General features: G+C 46.8%; 1 protein-coding gene across 1 annotated transcript; it reads left to right on the top strand.

Moving 5' to 3' along the window:
• The first annotated feature begins 328 nt into the window (after nt 1-328).
• On the top strand, nt 329-6,897 carry LOC116555992 (vomeronasal type-1 receptor 101-like). Its single transcript, XM_032284900.1, is given in 7 exon segments — nt 329-478; nt 588-622; nt 678-939; nt 4,277-4,321; nt 6,159-6,225; nt 6,557-6,632; nt 6,732-6,897. Coding segments are annotated over 7 exon segments (801 nt in total).
• Nucleotides 6,898-17,890: the final 10,993 nt, after the last annotated feature.

Genomic DNA, 17,890 nt, shown 5'->3' with positions numbered 1-17,890 from the left:
TTTAAAAATCCGCATGAGATAGGTTCATTAAGAATAACTGATTGACATAAACATAATAAACGCGATGAAGACTTTTAGTATGCAATAAGCAAAATTGGCAATGCGAATGAAGTTCATTTCTTCTCCCGCTTACAAAACATTTTTTGTATTTGCCATTGAGAGGACCACTTTGCGCCTACATCAGCATTATAAAATGCCTTTTTTGTAAGTGGATGTTGTACTCTCAGCAAACGCCATTCTTCTTCTCGGGCAGATCTTGACACTCTTCCATCCGAGGCCTAAGCCTGCCAGCCTGAGCATCTGTCACTTGGCTGTGGGCCACAGAGTGATGCTCCCCACCGTGGTGTTCATGGGGTCTCCTAAACGGTTTGAATCCCTAGATGTTAGAAACAAATTCCAATGTCAGACCCTTTTCTACCTGAGCAGGGTGGTGAAGGGCCTCTCCATCTGTACCAGCCACCTCCTGAGCGTGCCGCAGGCCAACACCACCAGCCCTAGCACCATCTGAATGGCAAAGTTTAAACGTGCTCCACCAGTTACACCTTCCATTCCTTCTTCTACTTTTGGCTTCTCTGTTCTTGATGGAGTGGGCTGATCTTCCACACTGTGGCTTCTTCCAACGGTATCAAGCCAAATCTGCTGATTCTTAGTAAATCCTGCTTGCTTTTCCCTTTCAGATATGTTGTCAGGAGACTATTTTTCATGGTGCTGCTATTGACAAACGTCACCTTTGTAGAATGCACACCACTCTTAAGTGCACACATGGTGATTCTCTTGTTCAGGCATCAGAGGTGATCTCAGCACCTGCACAGCACCAGCTGCTCCCCAAGATCCTCCACAGAGAAAAGGGACACCTAGACCATCCTGCTGCTGGTGAGTTTCTCTGTGGCCATCGTCTGGGTGGATTTCATCCTCTCATCCTCCTCGACTCTGTTCCAGGTGTGTGACCCAGGCATCCTGGTGTCCAGAGGCTTGTGGTCATGCCTATGCCACTGTCAATTCTTTGGTTCTAATCAGTTCAGGTAAAGGGATAACAATCATGATGCAAACTATGCAACGGAAGTTTTTCCAATTTCTAGCAAGTTAATCATCTTGTGTTGCATTAGCACATTTTCACACCGCTACAAAGAACTACCTGAGACTGGTTAATTTATGAAGAAGAGGTTTCATTGACTCACAGTTCTGCAGGCTAACAGGAAGCATGACTGAAAGGCCTCAGGAAACTTGCAGTCATTGTGGAAGGCAAAGGGTAAGCAAGCACATTCTCCACGTGGCTGCAGGACAGAGAGAGAGAAAAGGAGGAAGTGCCACATACTTTTAATTTTATGAGAGTGATCTCATAAGAGCTCTCTCCCAATCACGAGGACGGCAAGGGAGAAGTCCACCCATGATTCCATCACCTCCCACCAGGCCCTCCTTCAGCACCGAGGATCGCAGCTTGAGATGAGATTTGGGTGTGGACATAGAGCCAAACCATGTCATGTGTCATCAGCTATTCAAATAGCATAAGATTAACGATCTGATTTAATTACAATGTATGAAATTACACACCTGATATGTTCTAATACTTTCGTAACTGGTACTATCAAGTTCTCTGTTTTGTTTTTTTTAAACCCAGCTGTGCAGGTGCTGAGATCGCCTCTGACACCTGAACAAGAGAATCACCATGTGTGCACTTAAGAGTGGCGTGCATTCTACAAAGGTGACATTTCTCAGCAGCAGCACCATGAAAAATAGTCTCCTGACAACATAGCTTAAAGGGAAAAGCAGGCAGAATTTACTAAGAATCAGCAGATTTGGCTTGATAACGTTGGAAGAAGCCACAGTGTGGAAGACCAGGCCACTACATAAAGAATATCAGGCCACTACATAAAGAATGATTGTTTGATATTCTCGTCTATGTTTACAGGGTGTCTTTTCTAAATTTTATTTAATTTTAGATTCAGAGGATATATGTGCAGGTTTATTACCTGAGGACGTTGTGTGGTGTCAAGATTTGGGCTTCTGATGACCCTGTCACTCAGGTAGTGAACATTACACCTGCGAGGTAGTTTTTCAGCCCATGCCTCCCTCCCTCCCTCCCTCTCCTTTTTAGGAATCCCCTGTGTTTACGGTTCCCCTCTTCATATCCATGTGTACCCAACGTTGAGCTGCATTTGTGAGTGAGAACAGGCAGTATTTGGTTTTCTGTTTCAGCGTTAATTCTCTTAGGATAATGTCCTCCAGCTGCATCCATGTTGCTTCAAAGAACAAGATTTCATTCTTTTTAAAGGATGTATCTATTTATTATTTTTCAAAGTTTGTATTCGATATATAAGAATGAATTTGATACATATTTGACACCATTCACCACTAAAGCCATCAGTGCCTGGACTTTTTATGTGTGTTTGGAAAGATTTGAAAATATTAATTCATTTTTTTTACTTGATATAGGTTATTCATATTTTCTATTTTATTAAGTCAGTTCTGGTAATTTATTTCCCCATTTCATGTATATTGCTGAGTTAATAAAAGTTTCTTCATAACATTTCCTCAATCCTTTTAGTTTTTGAGTGTCCTATTACAATGTCGTGTTTTTCTTACTTGATTTTGGTAATGTGTATCTTCTCTCTTTTTTCATTTTATTTTAGCCAAACGTTTGGCATTGTTCTTGATTTTTCCAAGTAAAATATCATGGCTTCACTGATTTCTTTTTATTTTTAATCCCTTTTGGATTTGTTGATTTCCACTCTGTTCTTTAATTTCCCTTCTTCCACTTACAATGAGTTTCATTAGCTTCACTATTTCTAGCTCTTTAAAGTGAAATTTAGATGGTCAGACTTTTAGCATTTCTTGTTTTCTAAGCACTGAAGCTATAAATTTCTAAGAACTGTTTTAACTTCACCTATTGCATTTTAACTTTAATTCTGTTTGAGGTATTATCTAATACTTCTGGTGATTTCTTTGACCCACAGGTTACTTAGAAGTATATTTAATGTTCATATATACACCATGGAATACTATGCAGCCATCAAAAATAATGAGTTCGTGTCCTTTGTCGGGACATGGATGAACCTGGAAACCATCATTCTCAGCAAACTGACACAAGAGCAGAAAATCAAACACCGCATGCTCTCACTCACAGAGGGGTGTTGAACAATGAGAACACATGGACACAGGGAGGGGAGCACTACACAATGGAGTCTGTTGGGGGGAAATGGGGGAGGGACGGGGGGGTGGGGAGGTGGGGAGAGATAGCATGGGAGAAATGCCAGATATAGGTGAAGGGGAGGAAGGCAGCAAATCACACTGTCATGTGTGTACCTATGCAATAATCTTGTATGTTCTTCACATGTACCCCAAAACCTAAAATGCAATAAAAAGAGAAGTATATTTAATGTTTATATATTTGGGGATGCCCTAAATTCCTTCTCATTAAATTTTATTTTATTTTGGTCAAAGAACAGATGTCATCTATTTTCAATAATTTTAAAGTTATTCAAACGTTTTATATACAAGCATATAGTTTATCCTGGAAAAATGTTTATGTGCTTTAAAAAAGTTTTTTCTGTTGTTATTTGGTGGAGTGTTCTATTCACGGTAGTTCATCTGGTTTCCTTGCTTGCGTTGTTAACGTCTTAAACATTTCTGCTGACATCTTTCTACTTGCACCCTTAACTACCGAGGAAGTGATATTGAAATCTTCTGCTCTACTTGTGGGATTGTGCTGTCTCAAGAATTACAGAATTCACCTGAGCAGGTTTCCCACTCAGATGGGAGGTTCCTGGTCCCTGGAAGCTATAAAGTAAACTGTTGCTAGAGAGTTTGGGTCTGCGATGTCTGGGGGGAGGGCTTAGTTATTCCATGCCTTTGAGAAAACAGGGAAGGTTCTTTATCTCCAGCCACAAGGATGCCCTGCTGATCCGGCATGGGAGTATGTGCGCCTGTGCCTATGTACACACATGGGACAGAGCAGCAGGCCCGCTGAGCATGAAAGCAGGTTGGCCAGCAGGCCCCCATCCAGGATAGGAGTGGATTCCACAATGGTAGTCTTTGACTGTGGACAACACTGTGTCACCTGAGGAAGCCAAGTCCCCACTTGCAGAGGTGGGCAGAGCCAGGTCAGCCTGCTCACTAGGGAAGCAGGTTTGTTAGATCCAATGAGCGTGGGGAGCAGAGCGAAGACAGGAGGAGACTTCCTGGTGGAGACAGAAGACCCTGTGTCAATCAGGGACTGAGGTTTCAAGCGCAGCCCTGCCTGTCCCCTTTGTGATCCCATTAAACCCCCCTGTTTCAGTGTCTCCATCTGTTAAAGACCTTTGATGTGGTCACAAAGGAGCAGGTAGGCATGCTGGCACACCTCCATAGCTCATGGCAAGTGTATGTGTATGTGTGTGTTATAAGGTCACGAATCTAAAAACACTGTGGGAAAGTATAAAGCAGTAATCAATGCAGGGTCATGACAAAGATACAGGTCTTGTCTCCAGAGGATGGTGTGATAAGGGAGGCTGGAGAAGAAAAACACGTGGAGAACTCTGACAGATACACTTCAGGTGAACCGATGAATGTGGCCAGACAGTAGCAGGAACCAGACCCTTAGGAAATGAATAGAAAGTTAATACAATTACCCTTTCAATGAATCTTTGAGCTTTGATGAAATCAAAGAAGATGATCTGCAGTTGTATGCTTCATGTGGATGTGGACCAAGGAGGAAGAAGAGAAGTGAAAACCATGAGAAGCCATGTTTGGGTTGAATGTTATAATGAACTTCCAGGCAGCAAGGTGAAGATGATGTAGGACAGGAACTGAAAAGTGGAACAGGCACCTCTGTGGGCTGTGAGGAAGCTTCTGAGAAATGGAAAGCATGTGCAGCAGCCTTGAGAGTCGCAGAACTGGAGATATATAGTAAGGAGAGGCATAACACATAGGAATGCTGACATGTATGAGACGGGCACTGTGCCCTGTCCTTACAGACAGTATCTACTGCATGCTAAAATGCCCTGCCAAGTACGTACTATTTTAAGAAGGACAAAACAGAGCCTTCCAGAGATTCAGTAACTTACTGGAATCCAGCATGTGGAATTCTCTCATAGGTCCAGATTAATAGGATATTGTCTAGGGCAACCTCAGTACCCATCCCTTATCCTTAGGAATTGAAGGAAGCGAGGGAGACCCACCCAGCAACCTGGCTTCAAGAGGCCCGGCCCCAGAGCACAGGAGTAGAGATTCCTGAGCACACAGCTGTCCATGTCTTCTGCTCAGTGTCACTTACTGGGAGCCTGGAAGTAGGGAGGTAACTATGGCTCAGCAATACTTCTGCAGCCATTGGCAGAATGCTCTGCAAAACCCAGCAAAGTTTTGTGAATACATGACAGTCCTTCATTTGATAAATGTCAAAATGAGTCCCAGAGAGAGACATGACTTGCCCCTGGCTGCACAGCTCCTGGTGAAGAACTGGTCATGCCACACGAAGTTGACTCCAGGCTCTGCCACATTTGCAAAGTGAAGTAAGCTTGTTTCTTCTTTTTTTTTAAGTTTTTTTAAATTGCATTTTAGGTTTTGGGGTACATGTGAAGAACATGCAAGATTGTTGCATAGGTACACACGTGGCAGTGTGATTTGCTGCCTTCCTCCCCATCACCTACATCTGGCATTTCTCCCCATGCTATCTCTTCTCAACTCCCTATCCCCCACTGTCCCTCCCCTGTTTCCCCTGAATAGACCCCAGTGTGTGATGCTCCCCTCCCTGTGTCCATGTGTTCTCAGTGTTCAACACCCGCCTATGAGTGAGAACATGCGGTGTTTGTTTTTCTGTTGTTGTGTCAGTTTGCTGAGAATGATGATGGGGAAACATTCCACGTTCATGGTTAGGAAGAATCAATATCGTGAAAGTGGCCATACTGCCCAAAGTAATTTACAGATTCAATGCTATCCCCATCAAGCTACCAATGACTTTCTTCACAGAACTGGAAAAAAACACCTTAAACCGCATAAGCTTGTTTCTTCTGCCTTCAAAAAGCAAGACAGAAGAAGGCCTTCTATTCGTCAGCGGCAAAACCTCAGGAAACTCACAGTTTTTCAAATCAAATAAAATGAGTATGCGAAAGGAAGTGATAGTCAAAAAAAACTTGCTTGCCTTATTAACCTTCTATCACCTCAATGTTTCGAAACTTGACCAGGCAGCTGTGAGCAGCAGAATGCAGGCTTCTTGGGTCAAGCCACTTGCTGAGAATCTGTACCAGAGAGGTGAGCACAGCGGGGAGGGAAGATACCCTGGAGGGGATAATCGGATCGCCGGCAGGCCCTCCCAAGGCCTTCCTGCTCCTAGGTAGCAATGCTGGAAAAGGATCAGAAGCGGTGTTCTCTGGCCAGAGCTGGGGGCCCCTCCCCAAGTGGCAGTTGTCTCCATTCTACGTCTAAGCAACATACCTATCTAATGTGCCACCTAGGACTCCAGAGGCCTGGCAGGGGCCACCAAGGCCCATCGCTTTGCTTCCAAATCTTAGCACAGACGTTTCTGGGACAGGACAGCGCCCTGCCTCTCTTTTCAGTGGACTTGTCCCATGACCAATTTAAGTTGAAGTTTGCAATGACTTCCTGGTGGAGACAAACAGATTTGACTTTGCTGCCTTGATGCTGGTGATGAACATGGGGTAAGAAATGTGAGCTTGCTGGCACCACAGAAAAGGTGGGAAAAAAAAAAAAAGAAGTGCAAGTCTGCCTGTGTGGCTGAATTTTTTCTGTGTTTTTAGATCTGACGTTGTAGATCTGAAGTTGTATCGAAAATTGTATGTATTTTGTCTCCCTAATAACGGCTCTGCTAGCTTCTTTCTGAAGGAGAGAAACGGTGGAGGGCACACATTCATTATCACTCTTCAAACATGCCGGGTTACGGACTTGTGCGACCTCCACCAGTGATGACTGTGTGTTTCGTGTCTTCCTGCTGGAAGGCAGGTCCCTGGAAGCCCTGGAGGGCAGACTGTGGCTGATGCAGTTCTGTACCCTCAGAACCCAGCACATGATAACAAACAGTTCCTACTAAATGAGCACATAAGATTCACACTCCTGGGGAGACTGGTGCCTGTCCTCTCCATTTGCACTGTAGTCAGAGGGAGAAAGCAGAACTTGAACTCAAAGGAAAGCTTCCTGGCAGCAAGTGCAGCTGGGCTGGGCCTGCAGAGTGTTGAGCTATGGACCTCAAGAGCAGGGAGACTCTCCTCAGTGCTGCTGCTAGGTGCAGTCAGCCAGCCCAGCTCAGCAGGGCCCATAACAGCCCAGCTAAGCCCTGCAGGGAAGAGGGCCTGTTGCCAGGCTGCATCTCCCAGAGTCTAGGCCTGGGAACTCAGCCTCAGTTGAGCACTTCATAAACATATAATGTACACATAGGAGGCACCTACTGTGTGCTAGGCCAGATGGACGTGCCCTGAGGCTCTGAGCTGGTGGTAAACATGGTTAAATGGAGAACACAGCACAGAACTGACTTAAGGGAACTTTCATGATCCACCTGCCACAAACAATCCCCTCACCACCCCGCAGCTTCCTGTCACCGTGCTGTTCTCCCCTCTTACCTTCTCAAAAACAGTCACCACCTGAGGCCCTTTATTAGTTGGATGAAATAAAAATATTTGCAAAAGTGTCCAGAGGGTCACGGGAAAGAAGCTTTTAGAAAACTGAGATAATGAGCAGCCTCTTCTGCAGCACATCCCAAATACCCCTCAACATTTCAAATTAGATTTCTGTCTTTTGGGGAATTTCTAGGAGTTTGAGATTGAAGAGAACCCACCTCCCTTCGCTGCTGCTGGTTGCTGAGAGCCAGCCTTGTCAGGGAGCAGGGACGGGAATGGAGGAGAGAGCTGGGCTCATGCCAGGCCTCCCCAGCTCAGAGCTGAGAAGCGCAGGCTGTGGGGACAAAGGAGTGTCAACTCTGGCCTCTTGGTCAGAAGGCTTTTTGCTCTGAGACTGTGTGTAGAGGGCCAGCCTCACATGGGCAACACAGGATCACCACAGAGCACCCTGCAGACTTGCCCTGCCCAATCCATAGTGTCTCAGAGAGTATCAATGCATGTGAAATATACTGCAGGCTCTGTCTCACTGATGAGATTCATCTTGAGGCGTTAAACACAAACCGAGATAGACGGAGCATGTATTAGTCTGTTTTCATGCTGCTGATAAAGACACACCCTAGGCTGGTCAATTTACAAAAGAAAGAGATTGAATTGAACTTATAGTTCCATGCGGCTGGGGAAGCCTCATAATCATGGCAGAGGGTGAAAGGCACTCCTTGTGTGCGGACAGCAAGAGGGAATGAAGACGCAAAGGCAGAAACCCCCGATAAACCCATCAGATCTTGTGAGACTTTTTAATTATCAGAGAATAGCATGGGAAAGACTGGCCCCCATGATTCAATTACCTCCCCTTGTCTCCCCTCCCACAACACGTGGAAATTCTGGGAGATTTGGGTGGGGACACAGCTAAAGCATATCATCCCACCCTCGAAATCTCATGTCCTCACATTTCAAAACTAAGCATGCCTTCCCAACAGTCCCCCTAAGTTAACTCATTTCAGCATTAACCCAAAAGTCCACAGTCCAAAATTTTATTTGCGACAAGGCAAGTCTCTTCCACCTATGAGCCTGTAAAATCAAAAGCAAGATAGTTATTTCCTAGATACAATGGGGTTACCGGTGTTGGGTAAACACAGCCCTTCCAAATGGGAGAAATTGGCCAAAACAGAGGGGTTACAAGCCCCATGAAAATCTGAAATCCAGCGGGGCAGTCAAATTTTAAAGCTCCAAAATGATCTCCTTTGACTCCGTGTCTCACATCCAGGTCACATGGATGCAAGAGGTGGGTTCCCATTGCCTTGGGCAGCTGCACCCCTATGGTACAGCCTCCCTCTTAGGTGCTTTCAGGGGCTGGTGTTGAGAGTCTGTGGCTTTTCCAGGTGCATGGTGCAAACTGTTGGCAGATCTACCATTCTGGGGTCTGGAGGACGGTGGCCCTCTTCTCACAGCTCCACTAGGTGGTGCCCCAGTAGGGACTCTGTGTGAGGGCTCTGACCCCATATTTCCTCTCTGCACTGCCCTAGCAGAGGTTCTCTATGAGGGTGCCGCCCCTGCAGCAAGCTTTTGCCTGAGCATCCAAGCTTTTCCATACATATTCTGAAATCTAGGCGGAGGTTCCCAAACCTCAATTCTTGACCTCTGTGCACCTGCAGGAGCAACACCACAGGGAAGCTGCTAAGACTCGGGGCTTGCATCCTCTGAAGCCACAGACCGAGCTGTATCTTGACCCTTTTCGGCCATGGCTGGAGTGGCTGAGACACAGGGCACCAAGTCCCTAGGCTGCATGCAGCCATGGGAACCCTGGGTCTGACCCACAAAACCACTTTTTCCTCCTGGGCCTCTGTGCCTGTGATGGGAGGGGCTGCCATGAAGGTCTCCGACATGGCCTGGAGACATTTTCCCCATAGTCTTAGGGAATAACATCAGGCTCCTTGCTACTTATCCAAATTTCTGCAGCCAGCTTGAATTTCTCCCCAGAAAATGGGTTTTTCTTTTCTATTACATAGGCTGCAAATTTCCCAAAATTTTAAGCTCTGCTTCCCTTATAAAACTGAATGCCTTTAACAGCACCTGAGTCACCTCTTGAATGCTCTGGTGCTTAGAAATTTCTTCCACCAGATACCCTAAATCATCTTTCTGAAGTTGAAAGTTTCACAGATCTCTAGGGCAGGGGCAAAATGCTGCCAGTCTCTTTGCTAAAACATAACAAGAGTCATCTTTTCTCCAGTTCCCAACAAGTTTCTCATCTGCATCTGAGACCATCTCAGCCTGGACCTTATTGTTCACGTCAATATCCACATTTGGGGCATAGCCATTCAACAAGTCTCTAGAAAGTTCCAAATTTTCCCACATTTTCCTGTCATTTTCTGAGCCCTGCAAACTGTTTCAACCTCTGCCTTTTACTCAGTTCCAAAGCCACGTCCACATTTTCGGGTGTCTTTTCAGCAATGCCCCACTCTACTGGTACTAGTTGACTGTATTAGTTCGTTCTCATGCTGCTCATGAAGACATACCCAAGACTTGACAACGTACAGGGGAAAGAGGTTCAGTTGGACTTACAGTTCCACGTGGCTGGGGAGGCCTCACAATCATGGCAGAGGGTGAAAGGCACTCCTTATGTGCCAGTGGCAACCCCTGATAAACCCATCAGATCTCATGAGACTTACTATCAAGAGAAGAGCATGGGAAAGATCAGATCCCATGATTCAAATACCTCCCGCTGCGTCCCTCTCACAACACGTGGGAATTCTGGGAGATAGAATCCAAGTTGAGATTTGGGTGGGGACACAGCCAAACCATATCAGAGCACATTTGATCAAAGAGCCTTGGCTGAGTTGGTCAAGAACTAGGACTGTAAACAAGGGCATTCCCATCAGATGATGTCTCTCCAGCAGAGGGATGGGAGAGCATTTCCTTCTGACCATTACTGCCCTTGAAGCAGCAACACAACTACTTACATTCCTGAGCAAGAGACTGTGCACGCTCTCCCCACTTGTGAAGATGAGACACTGACTGAGCTGTGCCCACCCAGGCTCATGCTCTCTGCACCTTAGCCCTTCTTTATTCACTAAGGGCTCCTGTGCCAGACCCTGTGGGAAGCACCAGGCTCAGAGGAGCATGCAGTCTGCAATGACTCTGCCCTGGTGCTGATGGCAAAGTCTTCAGTGCAGAGGAGGTGAGGAAGGGTGAGGATGTGCCCAGGATGTGAGAGAGTCTAGTTCATAGTCCAGGAAAAGCCTTGCTGTGGGTGTGATCTTCCAGCTTAGACTTAAGCAGAGAGTAGCAGGCAGCTTAGGGGAAGTGGTGACTGATGTGATACAGGGGATGGGAAGAATTCCTCTCAGTCTGAGGACACTAGGGTGGATGTTGAAATTCCTACGCTCACAGTGCGCATAGCCTCAGGGAGAAGAAACCTCCACCAGTGACAGAAACTCTTCTATGCAAAGCAACCTACAAAACCCTACAAACTGAGGGGCTGCGGCCTGAGGGCTGGAAGCTTGAAAGGCAGGACTGACGTGATCACCGGGACACAGCAGCCGGCCTGTGCCCTGGAGCTGCAGTTCCCAACTGGGAGCAACTTTCACCCCGACCCCCACCCCAGGGATGTTTGGCAATGTCTGGAGACATTTTTGGTTGTCACAACTGGGGGCAGAGGACATTCACTGGCATCTAGCAGGAATAGGCCTGGGATGCTGGCAAACATCTTGCAATGCAAGAGCCAGCCCCACAACAGAGCGGTGCCCAGCCCAGCGTGCTGACAATTCCGAGGTTGAGAAACTACTCTAGGAGGTAGCAGGGCTCTGTAAATATCAGCTGCTGTTATTTTTCTCTTTCAGTCTTCTTATTTATGGTTGATGATCCTCAGTCTCTCCAGCGGCCACTATTTCAGGAAGCTGCAGTCCACACATTGCCCCATTTAGCACCACAGGGCACTGTGGCCAAGCCACATTTCCCATTTCTTTGGGAATTTAGAGATTTTCAAAGTGTTCACACGATGAGAACACATGGACACGTGGGGAGAAAAACACACTCTGGGGCCTGCTGGGGAGCTGTGGGAGGGCGACAATCAGGAATAATAGCTAATGGAGGCTGGGCTTAATATTAACGCCTAGGTAATGGGTTGACCTGTGCAGCAAACCACCATGGCACCTGTTTACCTGTGTAGCAAACCTGCACGTCCTGCACATGGACCATGGAACTTAACATAAAAGTTGATGAAAAAAAGGATGTTCATGTATTATAGATTAGGAAATTTGGAAATGCACATACAGGACTAGAGGAAGACACATGCTCAGGAAATACATGAGATGGCCTCAAGCTTTGGCCTCTGCCTGAGCTCTAGGGTCAGCACAATCCAGAAGTGAAGTTCGAGGTGGAGTTGACAATGGCCCAGCAAAGCCTGGGAGCCACCCGGCACACAGCCAGCTGGAAGAGATGGAAGGGATTCTGTTTGCCCTTCCTTTTTCCCCTCCCTCCCTCCTTTCATCCCTTACTTCCTGCCTGCCTGCTTTGCCTCGCTCCTTCCTCCACTTCTTCTCCTTCTTCTCCTTCTTCCTCCTCCTCCTCTTCCTCTTCTTTCTCTTTCTCCTTCCTCTTTCTCCTCTTCCTCTTCTTCTTTCTCCTTCCTCCTCCTCTTCCTCTTCCTCTTCTTCTTTCTTCTTCTTTCCCCTCCCCCTCCTCCTCCCTCTCCTCCTTTCCCTCCTCCTTCTCCTCTTCCTCCTCTGCCTCCTCCTCCTTCTTATTCTCCTACCTCCTCCTCCTTCTCCTCTTCCTCTTCTTCTTCTTTATTCTTCCTTCCCCTCTTCCCCCCCTCCTCCCCCTTCTCCTCCTCCCCCTCCTCCTCCTCTTCCCCCTCCTTCTCCCTCCCTTCTCCTCTTCTTCCTCCTCCTCCTCCTCCTTCTTCTCCTTCCTCCTCCTCCTCTTCCTCTTATTCCTCTTCTTTCTTCTTCTTTCTCCTCCTCCTCCTTCTTCTTCTTTTTCTCCTTGTTCTTCTTCCTTTTATTCTTCTGTTGCTGCTGCTTTTTCTTCCTCTTCTTCTTCTCTCTCAAATCCTGGAATTAAAAAAAAGTATCCATCAAATTATGAGCTGAACACAAACTAAAGAAATGTGTAGCTGTACAGGTAAAAAAAAAAAAAAAAAAAAAGAATAATCTAACTTTAGTTCTTATGGAACTAAAACTGGAAGAGAGTAACCTAAACCCAAAGTTAGCAGAAGGCAGGAAATAATAAAGATTACAGTGGAAATAGACAAAATAGGGAATTAAAAAAAGAAGAAAGAGAATCAATGAAAACAAAAAAATTTGTTCAGAATATCAACAAATTAATAAAACTATAGCTGGCCTGTTAAAGAAAACAGAAAAGGCAAATTACTAAAATACAAATGGGGACATTACTACTACTTAAAAAATTATAAAGCAATACCACGATTATATGTCAACAAATTAGATAACCTAGATGCAATGACACATTTCCAGGCACATGCAAATTACCAATACTGACTCAAGAGGCAGCCATAGAAATGAATGGAACACCACTTCGTGATGCAATGTGAATAATAAATGGCTATGCTCTGCTCTCACCCATAGGCGGGTATTGAACAATGAGAACACATGGGCACAGGGAGGGGAACATCACACACTGGGGTCTGTTGAGGGGTGCGGGCTAGCAGAGGGACAGCGGGGGCTGAGGAGGTTGTGGGGGGATAACACTGGGAGAAATGCCTGATGCAGGGGACAGGGTGGGGGCATGGAGACAGCAAACCACCATGGCATGTGTGTAGCTATGCAACAATCCTGCAATATCTGCACATGTACCCCAGAGTTTAAAGTACAAAAAAAATCACTCTGCTGAGTAAATGAAGTGAAACACAAAAGGTCACACATTGTTTAAGTCCATCTACACGACACATTCAGAAAAGTCACATTCATGGAGACAGAACAGATTAGTGGTTGTCAAGAGCTGTAGGGAGGGAAAACGGAAAAACTGGTTAATGGGTCTAGAATCTCCTTTTGGGGTGAGGACTCTCTAAAGATGAGGAGCTGGAGAAATGTTGTGTTTACCTCACATTGTGAATATACTAAATGCTACAGAATTGCTCACTTTAAAATGGTTAACTTTATATTATATAAATTTCACCTCAATAAAAAATACATCTGTGTACTCTATCTAATAATACTTATGTACGATTATTCTGAACATTCAACACAAAATAAGTATTGGTTGGTAACATTGCAGCAGGCATTGTGTTGGGTGTTGGGTGAAAAAGACCCAGCTCTTGCCGGCTGAGTGCTCTCAGCACAAGTAAACATGCAATTTACACGCAGTAGGAGGCTGTGTTAGGGGAGGCAGAGTAAACCTGGGAATCAGAGACAGGGTCCTGATGGGCGTGGGGGTCCTGGAGGATGTTTTAAGAGAAATGTAGAGATCATTTGTGCAAAGAGTTCAGAAGATAACATGTTATCAATAAATTATATCCATAATCACCGTGGACCACATGACTCCAGAATGAATGTGAGGCAGCCTTCTCTCTGGCTTTCCTGTCTGCTGAAGTATTACACCTACCTCCCCATGCCACAGGCCTCTAAGTGGCCAGAGAGCCACCCCGCAGGTGGTGACTCCTGCTGGGACAGCACACCCGCTTGCTCCCACCCCGCTGTGTGTGCAGAGAGGGTGGCTGCCGCTGGGTGCCTCAGCAGGCAGCTTCTGCCCCCAATGTGCTGGCAGGAACAGAGAAAATGTGGCTACAGAGAGAGAGAGTCGCTACAATCCCTGAGGGATGCCAAAGTCCCGGAAAGGAAGAGGTGTCGGGAGCTTGATCCGCAGCTGGGCACAGAATGGCTGGCTCTATGTTACAGTCACCAAACACAGTGTAAGTAAAAGAGGCTCGGGAACCAGAGACAAAAGTCGTAGGTGTCATTCAGCCCCTCCAGCTCGCAGGGACACAGCAGCCCCACGGGCATGGAGCACCCGGCTGCAGCTTCACAGGTCTGTCCCCAAGGGCCAGCCTCTGTTCCTTCCAGGGCCACCTGTGGAAGATCCACAGGGTGGTGCCAAGGCCACTGCCCCTGACGCCACCCTCCTCAGCACACACTGCTGGTAGGCAGCTCCCAGAGGTGCTCAGAGCTGCCACCCATGGGGAAGGGCACAGATTCAAGAAAGGGGCAGGCAGAACTAGACCTGGAGCGGCAGCTCCAAACTCAGGTTGAAAGTGACAGGCATTCTTAATCCCCACGTGACAGCATTTCCAGGTGGGGCCACTAAGAGGGGATTGGGTTATGAAGGCTCTGCCCTCATGAATGGACTACTCCATTCGTGGATTAGTGGGTTAAAGAGTTATCATGGGAGTGGGACTGTGGCTTTATAAGAGGAACAAAGACCTGAGTTAGCACTCTAAGCCCCCTCGCCATGATGCCCCAGGACTCTAAGGAGGGTCCCCACCAGCAAGAAGGGCTTGCTGCTCAGCTGTGGGAGCAAGGTCTGCAGAGAACCTCTGCTTTCAACTCCTCTAGGAGTTTCAACTCCTAGGCCAAGCCCTTCCTGGAAGCCAGTGTGTGCAGTCCACGAGAGGTGGTGGATGGATCAGAGGCAGATGCTCTTGGCTGAATGCCGGAGACTGACTGAGCAGACAGACGCTACTCACCCTCACTACTGGTTGTGCTGGGCATGGATCTGGGACCCTGAATCTCAGTGCCACTTTTTCCTCCGCTCAGTTCTGCCTTTCCCCCTCCTCTTTCAAGTGTTAATGTCTGTAAGCACTTTATTCCCCAAACACCTTTAGCGTCTGCTCCTGAAGATCCAGGCTGTGCTAAAGCCAGTGTCAAAACGGGACATCCCTAGATTCACAGGGAGGGTGAAGTCTTCGGTCCCTTCATGTGTTTGTATTTATTTAAGCTTTAAATGTAAAATGTACAGTATCTATAACTATAATATCTAGATATCTCTCCCCAAGACCTCGTCTTGCCAGCTACGCCTAGGAAGCCAGCACAGGGTGACTGAGGCAGGAGGGGTGGGAAGGAAGCTTCACAGGCAAGAGGAACCCAGGCGTGAGTCCAGAGCACCCTTCCTCCCTCCTCTCATGCTGCCCAGGGCCAGCTTAGGTTTCTGAGATTTGCCTCTGGAGATTATCAAGTGTCTTAGTTTGTTTTCTGTTGCTTATAACAGAATACCTGAAACTGGGCAATAAAAATACTCCATGTTTATTCTGGGGGAGACTCCTCTAGGGCTGTGCTGGGCGGGCCTTTCTTCCTGCAGGGATGTTACTGGGATGGGCTGCAGCCCCTGCCTCTGACTAGTAATTGATCAGACTCAGTTCCTTCTGCCAAAATTATAACTTACTGCCTGCAGGTCCCTGTATACAAAGCACCCATGCCGCCCAGCCAACTATGCCCGTAGTTTATAATCTAATGGATTCTTTCAGGCCACCTGGCAGAGTTATGAACCTTGAGGGAACAGAACCTCTAAATATGCAAGGCCTCGAGTTGCATGGGAAGGAAGCACACAGTCCCACAGTGGGTTTCTCCGGATGACGGTAATGAGGCTGCTCCTGATATGACGCCTTGGCATTTTTTTATGTCACAACACTACATGAAAGCCTCTGATTCGATGCATGCTTTACCTCATGGAAGCTGGTGCCGCGTCCTTACAGAACCTTACCTTGTTGCTGGCGCATCAGCAGGACCTTCAGCAGGTCGCCCCCGTGCTCTGTCAGGCTGGCAGTTTCTGTGTAGGGCAGTGTGTGGCATCATCAGTGGATGCCGTGGTCACTGGACCACCACAATCCTTTGCTTACCTCCTTTGTCATGATGCTGGGTGCTCTTCCCACTGGAGCTTACCATCGACCCTACCCAACATATTCTATTACCATCAATACCTTTAATACCATAGAATATGCCAGATTATATGCTCCGGAGCGGCCAGATACCTTGCACAGAAGCTTGGACCTGCCAGAGAACCCTGCTCCTGGCTCCATTCAAAGCTGGCAGCGTTTTACGTCACCCAGCATATAGATGAGAATGGTAGACTCAAGTGCAGAATGCACTGCTTCCAGAACCCAAAGTGGCCCATTGTGTTTCGTGCTTCCTTCTTCACGAACAGGCGAGATGTAACATTTTATCTTTCACTTTGGAGAGAATATCTCAGCATGCTCCTGGCTACCAGATCACTCAATATAAGAGATATTACTGGTCTCTGATTTTTGCAGGATTTACCTCCACGCTTAGGGGTGCGTGCCTTAGAGAGTCCAAATGGCATGACATCATTGATGCCATAGATCAATATGACATCCTGCAGAATTTCCCTATGGTTCTGATTTCATCCCACTATATCACGGGAGAGGCAGGAGAATTAACAGAGCCCTGGCACAAAACTATAAATGTATATTATTGTCTATCTCATGTGAATGCAATGTGTTTGTTATCTTCTTTTCTGATTAGAATAGAAATTAAGGCAGGCCAGGTGTGGTGGCTTACACCTGTAATCCCAGTACCTTGGGAGGCCAAGGTGCACGGATCACCTGAGGTCAGGAGTTCAAGACCAACTTGGCTAACGTGGTGCAAACCCATCTCTACTAAAAATACAAAAATTAGCCGGGTGTGGTGGCGCATACCTGTAATCTCAGCTACTCAGGAGGCTGAGGCAGGAGAATCGCTTGAATCCAAGAGGTGGAGGTTGCAGTGAGCTGAGACTGGGCAACAGAGCGAGACTCTGTCTCAAAAAAAAAAAAACAACAAAGAAAATAAGGGATTTGATAAATGTGTCTTAGGCTGTGTTGACTGATAACCAGGTAGCGAGTAATCCAGCTCTAAAATCTGATTTGTTGGTTTGTGCAGAAGCAGATGCTGTGATAGGGTTTGTGGTACAATATGTTTATTAGGTGCTGATGTCAGCATGCAATGGGATTGGGAAAAAGAAGAACTCAAGTTTTCATGAAGACTCACCAAGTCACGGCAAGCTCCTCAGAGGTCTCATGTGTAAGTTCATGAGAATATCCCACGTGAGGTTAAAATGACCAGGCCTTTCTGCTCTTACCTGACTAGGTCACCAGACGGAAGCTGCCTGGGAAGGTTCTGCCATCAGACACGGTGTCTCTCTGCAGCTGAGGGAGACACTGACATTGCTGAGAGCTGGGTGCTTTTGACTCACTGAATTCCCCACAGGCAAACCCTCGATGTCAATAATTAGCTGCTGACCATACCCGGAACTATCCTGCATCCAGGATTCTTGTTGCTTAAGAAGTGGCCTTACTGAGAGGTCAGAGGGTGGGATTAGTCATTACTTGCAGGTGAGAGTACCCGCTGCGGTGGAATAGCAGAGCCTCTGTGAAGGGGCATCTCAGCAGCACGTCTTTG

This window comes from Sapajus apella, unplaced genomic scaffold, assembly GCF_009761245.1.
Source record: "Sapajus apella isolate SASKATOON/1434 unplaced genomic scaffold, GSC_monkey_1.0 scaffold16, whole genome shotgun sequence".
NCBI lineage: Eukaryota > Metazoa > Chordata > Mammalia > Primates > Cebidae > Sapajus > Sapajus apella.
This window is presented reverse-complemented; position numbering and strand designations above follow the sequence as displayed.